The sequence below is a fragment of the Arabidopsis lyrata genome (assembly GCF_000004255.2).
Source record: "Arabidopsis lyrata subsp. lyrata unplaced genomic scaffold ARALYscaffold_2, whole genome shotgun sequence".
NCBI lineage: Eukaryota > Viridiplantae > Streptophyta > Magnoliopsida > Brassicales > Brassicaceae > Arabidopsis > Arabidopsis lyrata.
The window spans coordinates 11,532,527-11,546,629 of record NW_003302554.1 but is presented as its reverse complement, the minus strand read 5'-3'; the positions used below and the strand labels follow the sequence as shown (position 1 = coordinate 11,546,629).

Here is a 14,103-nt window from a genome sequence, read left to right as displayed (position 1 = left end):
ATTAATGAGCTTATGAGAATAAATTTTTGAATACTTATGTTTTATTCTAAGAATTTTAACGCTATCGTATGATGGAGGGGCTTGCATCCTTTGATGTGTTACCTCAAGCTTATACTTATGTTTTATTCTAAGAATTTCAACGTATGTAGTCACAAGTGAAAACACAATTTTTGTGAAAAAAATCTTATACGATTGACTTTTCAATTACTTAATGAGAAGTTAGTATATTTTTATTACTTAATTTTAACTCATTTAAAATTAGTTTGCATGAGGTAAAATTAACTTACGAGATTACGTCATATATAAAAATATATTTTAAACAATGTTTGTTTTTCAAATATTTTTGTGGATTTATGTTTTTTATTAATTATATTTTGTTAATTGCTAATTATTTTTAATATTAACTAAGATATAGATTTTATCTGAGATAAATAGTATTTTGATATAAAATTGTTATCACTTAAGATAAAGTGTGTAGAATTATAATCAAGTTCAATATGATGAAATAGATAGTTAAACTGTATTTCAAAATTCAAATACTATCGTTAAAAATTTACATTTATATCTTACACCCGCCTATTTAGGCGGGCCTTATCTAGTATATGTATATGTAGCCGTTTAACACAATAACAGAATAACATAATATTTCTAGTATCGTCTTGTGTAATTCTGACATGGTATCAGAGCTCTAAGTTACAATTTCTAGGGTTTTTGTTTTGCTTCTGCTAAGATGAAAAATAAAAACAAAAGAGGAACGTTGGTGTTTTTTTTTTGTTGTTAGTCGTTTTGGTCTTTGTCGGGTTTCGTTTTTGATGTTTCAATAATTCAGTTGGTGAGATCTTCGGTGGTGGGAGAAAGGGTTTGGTTAAGATTAGGATTTTGTTTTGGGAGAGTGTTTTTTTTTAGATTTGGGTTTACGGGGGTAGATCATGGTGTTTTAGGGTTTTGGTTTAGCATGGGCTTGTTCGTTTTTTTCTTTGTGTCAAGTCTCAGATTTTTCTGGTTGATGATTTTCTCCTGATATGTTTGGTTGTAAGAGCTGTTTAGCTCAGACCGTTGTTTCCGCTGCAAGGTTTTGATGGTTGGTGTTTCAGCAAGTTAGGTGTTCTTCATTTACACACTTCCAACTTCAGGGGGGGAAGACATTCAGTCGCTGTCGGGCTCAACTAGTTGGTGGCCTCAGATGTTCGTGTTCGTGGTTGTCAAAGGAAGGTTGGGGCTTCGCAAACAGATTGCTACTCCGTTGATGTTGAAGACACATGAGTCTGTATCAGGAGTCTGCGGCGTACTCACGAAGCGAGTAGCTGACGTGCCGTGTTCTTGGTGTGGTTGTTGGTTTGCAGATTCACTAAATATTCTCTGAATCAACATATGGAAAGGATAAACTTGAGGAGCAAGTTTATTCCTTTTATGGATATTCTCGAAGATCTCCTAAGGTTGCTAATAGTCGTGGAAGGCCATCAGTCGTGTGGTAACCACTTAGACTATTGCGTGGTTAATCATCAAAGAAGCTGCGGAATGGGCTTCAAAGAAGACATCATATGGGTTGTCATCATAGAAGATATCATATGGGTTGTCATCAGAGATTTGTTTGTTTTCCTCAGCAAGTTGGGTGTTCTTGATATACACACTCCAACTTGAGGGGGGTAATATGGTACGATCATTAGAGCTGCGAAATGAGTTCAGACCGTTGTTTAGGTCAGCAGAGCTACGAAATGTGCTCAGACCATTGTTAAAGTCTCAAAACTGCAGAATGCGCTCAGAGTGTTGTTAAAGTCAGAGCTGTGGAAAGCTCAGACCGTTGTTTAGGTCATCAAAGCTACGGACTCAGACCATTGTTACAGTCATCAGAGTTGCGGAAGGCGCTCAGACTGTTGTTCAGGTTATCGGAGCTGCAGAAAGCCGCTCAGAATATTGTGAAGATCACAGAGCTGCGAAAGGCGCTCAAAGATTTGTGAAGATCAAGGAGCTGCAGAATGCGCTTCAGGATAGTATGAGAATCAAAGCAGTTGAATCCTATATATATGTATGTGTAGCCATTTAACACAATAACGGAATAACACAATATTTCTAGTATCGTCTTGTGTAATTCTGACATCTTTATCTATTATTTTGGATTTCATAGGATTATTCTGCATTTTTTGGAGATGGAAGGTAAAATTGCAAAAATTAGCGACTTTGAGGTTTTTTTGCACAAAACCTTGAATAAACACAACAATTTATATATAACAAAGTTTTTATAATAACATTCATTACCATAAGAACTAGAGTAAAATAAAATAAAAAATTAAAACATAATGTGCTGATCTATCTTAATTTAAAAGATTGTTTAATACACTAAAAATAATTTGTGTTATACATGTATCAGTTGGTAACTGGTTAGAACTCGTGCATAAAAACACTAAGTTCACGAACGTCAAATTAATGAATCTGGCTTTCACATGGATTCATCTCAATTATTTAATGTTGTATTATAAAATGAATCATGCAGCGCGATAAAACAAATTACTGTATATTGTATTTTACGCAAATTTAGTTCGTTTATCAAAAAAAAGAAAAGAAAATAGTTGTCCAAATTAACCAAGACTGCCAGATTGATAACATCCTAAACATTGATTTCACTTTAGTCAGATTTTCCTAACTCATTTCATTCAAAAATCTGACAGTAAAATCTTCAAGAATAAGTGATTTTTTTTTTTGTTAAAGGGGATAACTGATTTAAAAAAAAATTATTTTATAAGAAATAAATATTAATTTATCAGAAATTTTTTTATTTATCTTCACATTAATTTTACTTGAATCAGAATATTTTGATTAAATTGTGCAAAACTGGTTTTTCATATCTCTTATTTCAAATTGTTTAAAGTTTTAATATATTGACAATTTGTGGTAGAAAAACAAATTATTAGTAAATGCATTTACAAAAACTTAAATTTGGTATTCTGGAAAATATATGATATGATCATATTAATTTTTATAAAATTGACATCACTACATTTAGCAAATTAGCAGCACCAAAACTATATAATTCGCTTTGAATCAGAGAATGAATTTGACGAAGTGAACAACACAACACAAAAAAAAAAAAATCTCCCAAAATATCATGTGGCTCTTGCTGGACAGTTGGATTGTCAGATACTAGTTTTAGTATATTAACAAGAATTCTTAGGCTTGTCTCGTTTGCTACTAAGAAAGAGTCGAATATGTACTCCACAGCCTTTCCATGAACCACTCTTCTCTTCCCAACTAATCCATCGATATGATGATATCTAATTCTTTCTCCTGGTGCTATTTTCATCGGCATTAATTAAGCGTTTAGTCACTAGTCTAATGTAATTGAACCGTACGTGCTCTCAATCTCTTCACCTCTTTGTTTAGATCACTTAACACATGCGTGCTTACAATGTACTACGACTGTGTCCAAGGCTCTTTCTTTGATCGTAGATATGTTAAAGCGATTTACTGTGGAAATCAGGGCCGGTCCAACAATATTGTTGGCCTGAAGCAAAAAATTTCGAAAAAAAGCATCTAGCTATTACTTTTTAAAACAACAAATTATTTGAAAAAACTTAGGAAAAACTACTTTCTATAATAAAAAAAAATTGGTTTAAATTTCTTCTTTGGTACTGACGATAGGAAGTAGTATTTTTTTTTGAGAAAATGACAAGAGAAATCTATGATTTTTTAGGATTTTTTATTTGGTAGAGTTTTATAATTAGATATAATTCTTCTTTTGCTTCGAATTTGTATTATCTTTAATATATTGATAAGGGAATATATACAAAAACGAAAAAAAGCAAAATGAGAAACATGAAAAGAGTTATAGAAAGATATACCGAACTCAAAACTTTAAAGTAAATGGAAGGAAAATATTATAAGGCTAATCTAAGAAATTAATTAAGTGCCCCAAAATCCTTATTCTAATGTGTGGTCCTAATCCTTTGTTTGGGTGGCTTACCCAGCGGACCGGCCCGAATTATGATATAAGTTTCTACGTGACGCGGAATATATCGGCCTAGAAATTTAAGGGAATACTACGTACCTTGGTAGGCGTCTACGAAGGAATGTGCAGTAGAAATGTTAGCGCGCGCATTCCAGTACCTTGAACTGCGCTTAGCAGACTGGAGAGACATCCACGTAAAGCTAATATGCATAAGACCCTTGGAGAGGGTTTTGAACTAGGAGTCAACTTAGACTGCCGGTCGTGCGGTTATAATCAAATACAGACGACAAGCGGATTCGTGTGATACTGCATAGACGAATCACATAGCCATTATTTCAAGTAAAAAAGGTATAAACTATCACCTAATATCATCTTCATCATCTGTTTGTTACCTTCCAACAAGAGAGAACTCACTTATAAAACTTTGTCTAAGACAAAAAAAATAAAAATCACTAAGAGATTAGTGATGTGTTTTGTTGTCATAATTAATCGATTTACTGTCATGTATCCTCCGTTTTAATTGTAATGAATTCATCGTTTTACATAGTACCAAAATAGTAATAACTCCGACATACAGACACAAACCATTACCTAAACACATGTAATACCTAGCATTTACAAAAGTATACAAAATCAACCAGTTAAAAGTTTGATAAATACGGCCACACGGTATGAGTCGAGTTTAAATAATAAATTCCCTATATATTAATAGAGAAACATTTTTATAAAAAACCCTTACCATCATGTGTTATTAACAAGATTGCCACGCTGATGTGTCACTCTCACAATGATTTGACTTTTATTTAGATAATTACCCAAAATTTATTAGACTATTTACAGAATTTGCCATTAGTCTCATACATCCATATATCCCATTAATAATTAAAAACATACACTTTTTGTTTATCTTATATTACTATATTTTTATATTTATATTTTTCTTTATATACATTTATATAAATTTTCTTTAGCCGATGGTTAAACAATCGTTTTATTTATATTTATATTTATGTTTATATTTAAATGATAAAATATATACATTTGATTCAAGAATCTCGAATTCAAAACTACAAAATCTTTATATCTTTCATAAATTTTTTACTTAAATATATAAGATAATCTCCTTTAATTTCTATATATGTTACGAATACTTAAAATATATACATTTGATTCAAGAATCTCGAATTCAAAACTACAAACTCTTAGCTTGGAAACTATCAAATCTCATTTTCGCTAAATTTTGGATTTCTTATACTTATTAAAAAAAAAAAAATTATACTACAAAATCTCGAAATCTTTAAAACATACGGAAAGACATATTGCCATAAATGGTAACATTTCGTCAATACTTTTTTATCACGTTGAAGCTTTATTCAAGGTTCAAATATTTCACGGATAAAACATATTCTTATATGAAATAGTCCCAAATTTGAATAAAACAAAAAAAAAATTATAACATGTTTCGTTTTACACAAACGGATCTTGGATCCCAGATAATAATTTTAATCATAATAATTTTACTTGAATCACTTCATCCCGCACATAGTGCGAGTTGTTATCTAGTTAGATTAGTATACATGGTTTTTTGTCATAATCGATTTTATCTTGTATATCCATCCTTTTTATTGACATTTTTAATTTTAGAAGTTTTAGTTTACTGTAGTACAAATGGTATAATTACTCCAACATACAAACATAACCGTTGCCTAAATACATGTTTTAGCATTTACAAAAGTCAAGCGGACTCGTGTAGGATTTTACCAACAAAGGCACGTGCTCTGCACATGGCTACCAACGGATTAGCTCTAGGCATAGTGAGTCCTCCACCTTCAGTCATATCCACCTCTTCTTCGCCAATCCTCTCCCATTCAAAACATTGAATCAAAGACCCGAGACTCAAACTCACTAGCCGTTGAGCCAGTCCGGACCCAGGACAAGCTCTTCTTCCTAACCCGAACGCTAGTAGCTTATGCGTCTCTCCTTCTTTCTCGAACCTCTCTGGCTTGAAACTCGCTGGATCATCCCATAGCTTAGGATCTCTATGTATAGCCCACACATTCACCAACAACATCGTGCCACGCGGCATATCGTAACCTCCTACTTTACAAACTTCTGATGCGACGTGCGGGACGGACAAGGGCCCTGCGGGGTACAAGCGCAACGTTTCAGAGACGATGTTCTGAAGATAAGGAAGATTTGGAACGTCTGATTCTTCCAAAAGCCTGTTTAAGCCAATTTTATTGTCGATTTCATCTCTCGCCTTTTTTAGTACTTCGGGATGGTTCAACAGGCTCGACAATGCCCACTCCAATGTTACCGCTGATGTATCAGTCCCCGCAAGTATAAGAGACTGCACATTGCACACATACACGAAATAAACCAAATGTTACCAATGACTCAAAATCAACTTACGAACTTAAAATGCTATTCTCGGATTACTTACGAGCATAGTTCCTTTAATGGTGTGGTCTGTATAGTACTCAGGTTGGGATTCTTGCAAAGAAAGCAAGTGATCAATCATCGTATTCTCCGTCTCCTTTGCCGCTCGTTTCTCATCAACCAATTCCTGGAAGAACTCATCAAGCCTACCAGCAATCTTCTTTACCCGCCTCTCGAAACCTGTAATCCATCTCAAGACCGGTAAATGATCTGCCGCGTGTCCGGCACCAAAACAACTCATCGCCTCCGCGATAAGCTGCCGCACGCGTTTAGCCTCCGCATCATCCTCTGCACCATCTCCATAGTAACATTTTCCAGTCACCATTCTAATAATGTTGTTGAATGCTAAATTAGATAACATTGAATTCATCTCAACCTTTGCGAATTCCTGCATATTTCAGTGACACAATTCAGAAAACTTTAACCTAAACAGAGACTAAACAAGAGATTACTATCCTAAATTAGTAAGTAAGCTTAATAACCAAATTAGTGATTGTCTAAATATAGTAATTAAGCTCACATACGAGTGAAGAGTTCTGAGAGAGACGAACTATAAGTCGCCGGGCCTCGTCCCGGCGGATAGAGGAAAAGCTATTAAGCCGGTGACTGGAGAAAATCTCGACGGCGCCGATACGGCGGAGATTTCTCCAATGTTCACTATACGGAGCTGAGACCATAGATGAGTAATTGTACGAGATGTGTTTAGAAGCAATTGACTTTGGACGATTCGCGAGAACGACGTCGTTTTTGGTGAAGCATTCTTCGACGATTGAGTTTGAAGAGACGACGAAAACGAGTTTGTTTCCGAGACGGAGGGAGAAGATCGGAGAATTGTTTAGGGATTTAGAGATGGTGAGGAAGATACGGTGGAGCGGTGGTTTGAGAAGGCGGAGGTGGCCGATGATTGGAAGTGAGAACAGTGGAGATGGAGGAAGATTTGGTTTTGGTTTGAGTTTTTTGATGAGGAGAATTGTGAGAGTGAGGATTAGGATTAGGATTGTGAGAATTAGGGTTTGAGATTCTTCTTCCATTGTTGTTGATTTGATTTTCTTCTTCACTGTGAATTTTTGGATTTTATAACAGAGAAAAAGATGTGGTGGTTCAGAGTCAATTATAGAAAGAGTCACATGGGAGTAATTTACAAGCTGTTAATTATTTTGGTACTTAATAATTATTTAGTGAATTTTAATCATTTTGGTACTTAATAATTATTTAAATTTTATATTTAATCAATCTAGCTAGTAGAAAATCATATTTTCAGTAATAATTTGATTGGATAATTAAATTTTCCAGAACAATATTTATCATATCAACATTTTTTTTTTTTGGGTCCACTAGTCTAGCAGACTTTTTTTTCCTTTCAATTTTGATGTGGAGGTAAAATCACAATTTTGTTCTTAAGAATCTACAAATTTAACATGCCATGCACTAAAAATATGAGTCATAATGTAATACACATTTTATTTATTATTGACATGTTTATATATATTCTAAAGAAAGAATTTGGAAATGAGTACCATGACAATAATATTGTAAATGCTATTAGAAAACTCCATTGTACATGTGTCAAGTAAGCAAAACATGATTTTATGAATAAACCGTAGTTATTTTTGGAACTAATTTTGAACATATGACATATCAAAAACTATAATAATTAAAAGTGTTTCAGCTATATATGTGTCATACCTTTCGATAGCGTAAGGTTTGGTCATTCTCGGTGGCTCTAGAAGGTTTCACCATCTAAAGAATGCTTGGGAGTGCTAGAACTTAAGTCTGACTATAAGTTCTTCCAAGCCAGGTTAACTCATGTTGCTGAGAGAGATCCATGATATTGAATCATTTATTAGTTTCGATCTTGTTTTGTCAAGACAACAAATGTGGAAGTTGATTCATAATTCTTTTTTGATATTTTTTTTAAATTTTTCAAACATCGGTTAAGTAATCTATTTTAGGTAGAACAAAAAAAGGAATTCTAGCTCAATGAGAGAAAGTCACATATGCCAATTTTATGGGATGTTTCACGAAGAGCATAATCACATATGTCAATTAATCATTTTTGATATGTAATAATAAGTTGAATACTACTCATCTATCTCACAAAAATGTTACTTTACAGTTTTCGCACATATTAAGAAAAGAGACTAGTAAAAATTCTTCTTTTCCCATTATTAATACACTAATAAATTTATCTATTATATTATACTAGATTAGGACCATTTTTTTAATTAAATCAAATTTAAAAATAAATTAAATTAAAATTAAGTTTGGTTCTAAGTAGAAATTATCATTAAAAATTAAAAAATATATTTTTTTTATTTAGAGAAAAAGTTATTTATATATTCATTGATCATTGTTTTACCTTAATACATCAATTTGCATTTCTATACTTTAAATTTATTGTAAAGTTTATTATAATAGTTTAGTAAATTTCAATAGCAAACACCAAACTTTTGTCAAATATTTATCATTATTATTATTGCCAAAACATAGTTTTCCATTTTCGCCAAAAATAATTTAACAACTTTCTTAGTAAGTGTTTTAGATACAAACCATATGTTAAATCCTGATTATTTACATCAATTAACAAATTTACTATTTACTTTGCTACTAAATGTTTTTTTTCATCTAATTATTTTTAATGTTGAAGTATGTTCTTTACCACTGGTTTTAGTTACGTAAACATATATAAATAGTTAAAAAAATATATTGACAAAGATTAGCCTCTTAATATAGTTGTGACAAATAGGCATCAATATAACATATGATCTATATATTGAAATAAAACATATGACCTCTAGATAATAAATTTTTCCCAAGAAAAAATTGCTTCATCATTAGAACGAAGTTGAAGCAATGGTGGTGTTTTTGAAGAAATTTTTTGCTTGGTGAGAAAATATGTTACTATCTATTTGTTTATATAGAGGTGAGTATTTAGAATCTTTTTTTCTTTGAGGATTAATAATTGATTGTGTAATTTCCTTAATTATCGTATTTTATTAATTAATTGTATATTTTTTAAAATCTCTTTTTAATTTTGAAGGCAAAAGTAATCCTTTTTCTTTTAGAATATTAACTTCAAATTAGAATAAGTAAATGAGTTTATAATTTCAATTTTTTTATATATAATAAGATACATATAGTTTCCTTATAATTTTTTTAACATTTTGTTTGTAAGATATATAAGTATAGTTATTTTGTAATGATCTTTTTACATTTTTAAAATTGTTTAAATTTATAATTTCTTACAATTATTCTTTTATACTTTTAAAATTAATGAAATGAAAATTTTATTTTACACGTGTCAATATCTGAGAAAATTGGCACGTGGCACGATCCTATGAAGTACTAACTTTGAAAATTATACTTTAGATAATAAGACTAGAAATGTAAGTGCTTGATTTTGAGACATTAAATTTCGGGTGTCCACTGTAAGGCTACAATAGTGAAGGAACCCAGAGATCGCTCCTTCCAAGATCAAACACCATCTTGAATGATTGGCCTAGGTCTCCCACATTGACTTCTCCGTAAAATATTACATCCCGGTAATTTTGTAGACCTACTGCTTTGATGATATCTACGTTCATTTGTTTTAGGGTGATACTTAGGTTAAACCCTTGTAACTTTGGAATAAACATAGATAGGAGATTGCATCGTTTAATCTTTTTATAGAAAACGAAGACAAAATGTAATGAAACTAGGATTTAACCCGCGGTACACCGCGGGGCAAATTTTTTTTTCTAAAATTATGTTATTTTAATATTTATGGTTTTTGCCGTCAAAAAATAAATAAATATATTTATGGTTTTCTATTATAAAATATAAATTGAGTTTATATCATATATATTAAAGTTGTCACCGTTTATTATATCTGGAATATTTTTTTGTAAAGAATATTATAGTTTGTTGAATGTATAAGTACACTATTTGTATTATGTCTAGTTATGTGTATATTGTTAGTGATATTTTTTAATTTTATACCTCTTAGATTTCAAATTATTTTTATTACTAAAAGACATATACTAATTAATTCACTACCCAACACCAAAAATTGCATAGCTTAATCTTGTGGCGTAAATAAAATATCCACTGTTATGTTCTTCTGATTTTTAAATATAAAATCTGAAAACTTTGGTTACAATATATATAATTGTGGAAGTAATTTTTTTTTTACCCTAAGTAATGTCAAATATAGAAATGATGATTTGCCTTAAACAAACTCATACTTTTTATCTTTAATTTATTTTCTTTTATAATGAGCCCATAGTATGATATTGATCACAACATGTTTCAACTTCTCTCTGTATCTCTCACGTCTTTCTTGTGCTGGCATCGCTTGTGATATTACTTGGCCCAAAACATTACTTGGCTCAACTTCACCATCAGAAGAAGACTATTGTATTTGGGCCAGAAAAAGAAGACTGGGCCCATTATCTCATAAACTCTACATTGGGCTCAGTCTACTTGTTTATTCTCTTTAACAGGCCCAACCCAACAAAACTTTTTTTCCTCTTTTACTTTGCTTCTTCCCCAACGATGATAACGAAGCATCTTCTTCGATTTCTTCAATGCAAAACTGACCATGATTCTGACAACGGTAACTCCGGCCAACACCACGTTCGTCAGCGAATTCTCGGGCAGGCTAAGCTTCTGAACCCGATGCCTACGAATCCTCTGTGGCTTTCTCTTTCTCCGTCGAAACCAAAATCGCCATTGCTTCGTCCTCGAAGCTAATCTCTTTCTCCTTTTCCGGCGATTCCCATGACGTCGTCCATCTTTATTGGTCGACGATGCTCTCAAGGCTCACCATATAAACCGCTGTTTCCTACGGCTACGATTTCCGATTAAACTACGCGACCCCTCAGCGATTCTTCTGTCGCCAATCTTCTGTGATCTTAGGTACATCTAATCCCTCTCTCTCTCTATTGTCTCCTCATTATGACAATTAGAGATTAGGATTTTTTGAATTTCCAGAAATTTTGAAACTTAAAGTTCAGTTTTTGAAGCCATTTCAAGCTTATCTGACAAACCACTTCGTCTCCTCTGCTGTTCTGAGGACTTCATGTAACCTTCTCAACCGGAATCATCTCTTTCTTTTCCTGTCTCTGAATCCAAAGAGATGTGATGAGCTTTGTGTGTTTGATAATGTGATGAGAGGTAAAGCTAGAGAGTATTTATAGGCGAGTTCCGATTAAGTCAATAATCTATTGGTGACCAAGTAAAATTTATTTGCAACCTAAACTGAATTAGAATCAAATCTTTTGAATCGGATTTTTCAGGAATATTCACCAAATCCGTTTTTAATACAATCATATAGTTTCTGTTGTCGAGAGATTGTCGAGAAAATGGATTCAATATTTTGTGGAGATTTTTATGGCAAATAGTTGAGCATCAGATTTGAAATTTGTTTCCAAATCGTGGAGTTAATATTTTGAGACGAATCTTTAAAATAGGAAATGCAAAATAGGAAAATGGAAATTGTTAATTTGGTAGTGATTAAATGCTAGCAAATATCTCGGAGGTTTTATTTTAGTAACTAATCGTGTAAGTTATATGGAGAGATTTTGGGAAGATTGTTAAATGGTCAAATATTTAATTCGAAAATTTAAATTAATGTCGTTTTTGGGAAGAAACAGAAGAGATCCGATGCTTAATATCCGGGCCAATCGTTTAAAAAAAAAACCCACCCAACCAATGGCATTCTTTGTAAATACTTCCCAACCCCATGATTTATTTGCTAAAAGTCATCCAAAAATGTATATATAGATATAATGAGAGAAAAGTGTGATATATATATATATATATATATATAACTATTAATATACTTATATAAGATATAACTGTAAAATTTTAACTATAGTATTTGAATTTTGCAATACAGTTTAACTATCTATTTTATCATAATAAACTTGATTATAATTCTACACACTTCATCTTAAGTGATAACAATTTTATATCAAAATAATATTTATATCAGATCAAATCTATAGCTTAGTTAATATTAAAAATAATTAACAATTAACAAAACATAATTAACAAAAAAACAGAAATCCACAAAAGTATTTGGATAACAAACATTTTTAACATATATATTTTTTATTTATGGCGTAATCTCGTAAGTTAGTTTTATCTCATGCAATATAATTTTAAATGAGCTAAAATTAATAAAAAAACATATTAACTTCTCATTAAGTAATTTAAAAGTCAATCCTATAAGCCATTTTTTCTAAAAAAATTGTGTTTTCACTTATGACTACATGCGTTAAAATTCTTATAATAAAACATAAGTATAAGCTTGCGGAAACACATCAAATGATGCAAGCACCTCCATCACATGATGCGTTAAAAACTTTAGAATAAAACATAAGTATTCAAAAAGTTATTATCATAAGCTCATTAATTTTTTTTGTGTTTTAATTTAACAAATGAAAACACTATATTACAATGATAAATACAATTTTATCCAATTAAATTAATGTTAAATAAATTATATTTTTATTTTAAACTTCAATGGGCTTATTTAATTAGTTAATATCCATACTAATTTTTTTTTCAAAAATTAATATATGCTAAATTTAATTGACCAATAACACATGTAAAAACAAATTGGTTAATTTTCCTTTTGGTTAAGAAAAAATAATTTTTTTTAGATAAAGACATATAAATTAGTATATATAAATTTGTCTTTTTTTTTAGTTTTTCTATTTTTTAAGGGAAAAAAAGTTAACTTTTTCTAATACATGTCAACATCTGATCAATAGACTTGACACGTTGCACAATCTTATGAATTACTAACTTTGAAAATCATACTTTATATAATAAGATAATAAGATTAGTACTTTAAAGCAATAGGGTTAAAATTGGATTTTTATTTGAAATTTTACATTAGAAATATAAAATGAAATTTTTTGTAAAACACACATTAAATCTTAAAACGACACTATCTATGAAACTGAAAGAATATTATACACACTTGAAATAAAGTGGAGGGAGCAACTATAATATAAAAGTAAACAATGATAAATAGTTAATGTACTGTACTGTACATACACTCTATCCCAACAGGGTTGCTAATGTGTAGCAAGTTTTTATGATTTTAATAAATTGGGTTTTGATAATAAACATGTGAAGAGGCAGATTGTGTAACATTTTTGTTAAACCTATGTTAATAGTCTTTTCAAGATAGTATAATACTCTAATTCAATAGGTTGAAAAATACTGATATCTCTGATTGTTACCATTCTATGGAAAGCGATGCTCATACCAAGAATCTGACTCATCAGCTTCCAGTGATCATGCGGAAGAAGAGAAGACAGAGAAGGAGCAATCACGTGGAACATTCAAAAGGCTAAGTAAATAAATGATACATTCACATGGTTATGTCAATCCTTCCTCTCAAACAAACAAGGCTTAAAGAAAAATGTTCGACACAATTAAGAAAAAAAAAAGACCAACTTCTATGGTTAAGTAGAAATCCCATACTGATATTACCATATATATGTATAATAAACTTGCAATGAATATTAACAAAAAAAAAAACTGCCATAGATTCAGTGAGCTTACAATGAAAATTAACTAATGATATATATATATACCTACCGGTCATCACAATGATTAATCAATGTATTAAAATTTGTGATTGTTATAGGTTTAAGCTTTTTGAATTTGCATGTCATGTAGATTAATGACTATTAACCATTTTATCAAAAAAAAAAAAAAGATTA

At 31.0% G+C, this 14,103-nt stretch overlaps 1 protein-coding gene and 1 long non-coding RNA gene across 2 annotated transcripts; one reads left to right on the top strand and one right to left on the bottom strand.

The window, feature by feature from the left end:
• Positions 1-5,636: 5,636 nt before the first annotated feature.
• Positions 5,637-7,485, bottom strand: LOC9323121 (cytochrome P450 81D11). Its single transcript, XM_021010263.1, has 3 exons — positions 6,907-7,485; positions 6,387-6,770; positions 5,637-6,293 (listed from the first exon to the last, which is right to left on the bottom strand). Exons 1-3 carry the CDS (start codon positions 7,411-7,413, stop codon positions 5,679-5,681), a joined length of 1,506 nt encoding a protein of 501 aa, XP_020865922.1. The 5' UTR covers positions 7,414-7,485; the 3' UTR covers positions 5,637-5,678.
• Positions 7,486-10,431: 2,946 nt separating this feature from the next.
• Positions 10,432-11,782, top strand: LOC110230717. The gene is made up of 2 exons (XR_002333895.1): positions 10,432-11,278; positions 11,377-11,782. It is a non-coding gene; the product is annotated as an uncharacterized LOC110230717 (long non-coding RNA).
• Positions 11,783-14,103: the final 2,321 nt, after the last annotated feature.

Coding starts and splice junctions, on each gene's coding strand:
- LOC9323121 (XM_021010263.1), bottom strand. CDS start 7,413: ATGGAAGAAGAATCTCAAACCCTAATTCTCACAATCCTAATCCTAATC. Junction 6,771..6,906: donor TCTCTCAGAACTCTTCACTC/GTATGTGAGCTT, acceptor TGAAATATGCAG/GAATTCGCAAAGGTTGAGAT. Junction 6,294..6,386: donor CCATTAAAGGAACTATGCTC/GTAAGTAATCCG, acceptor TGCAATGTGCAG/TCTCTTATACTTGCGGGGAC.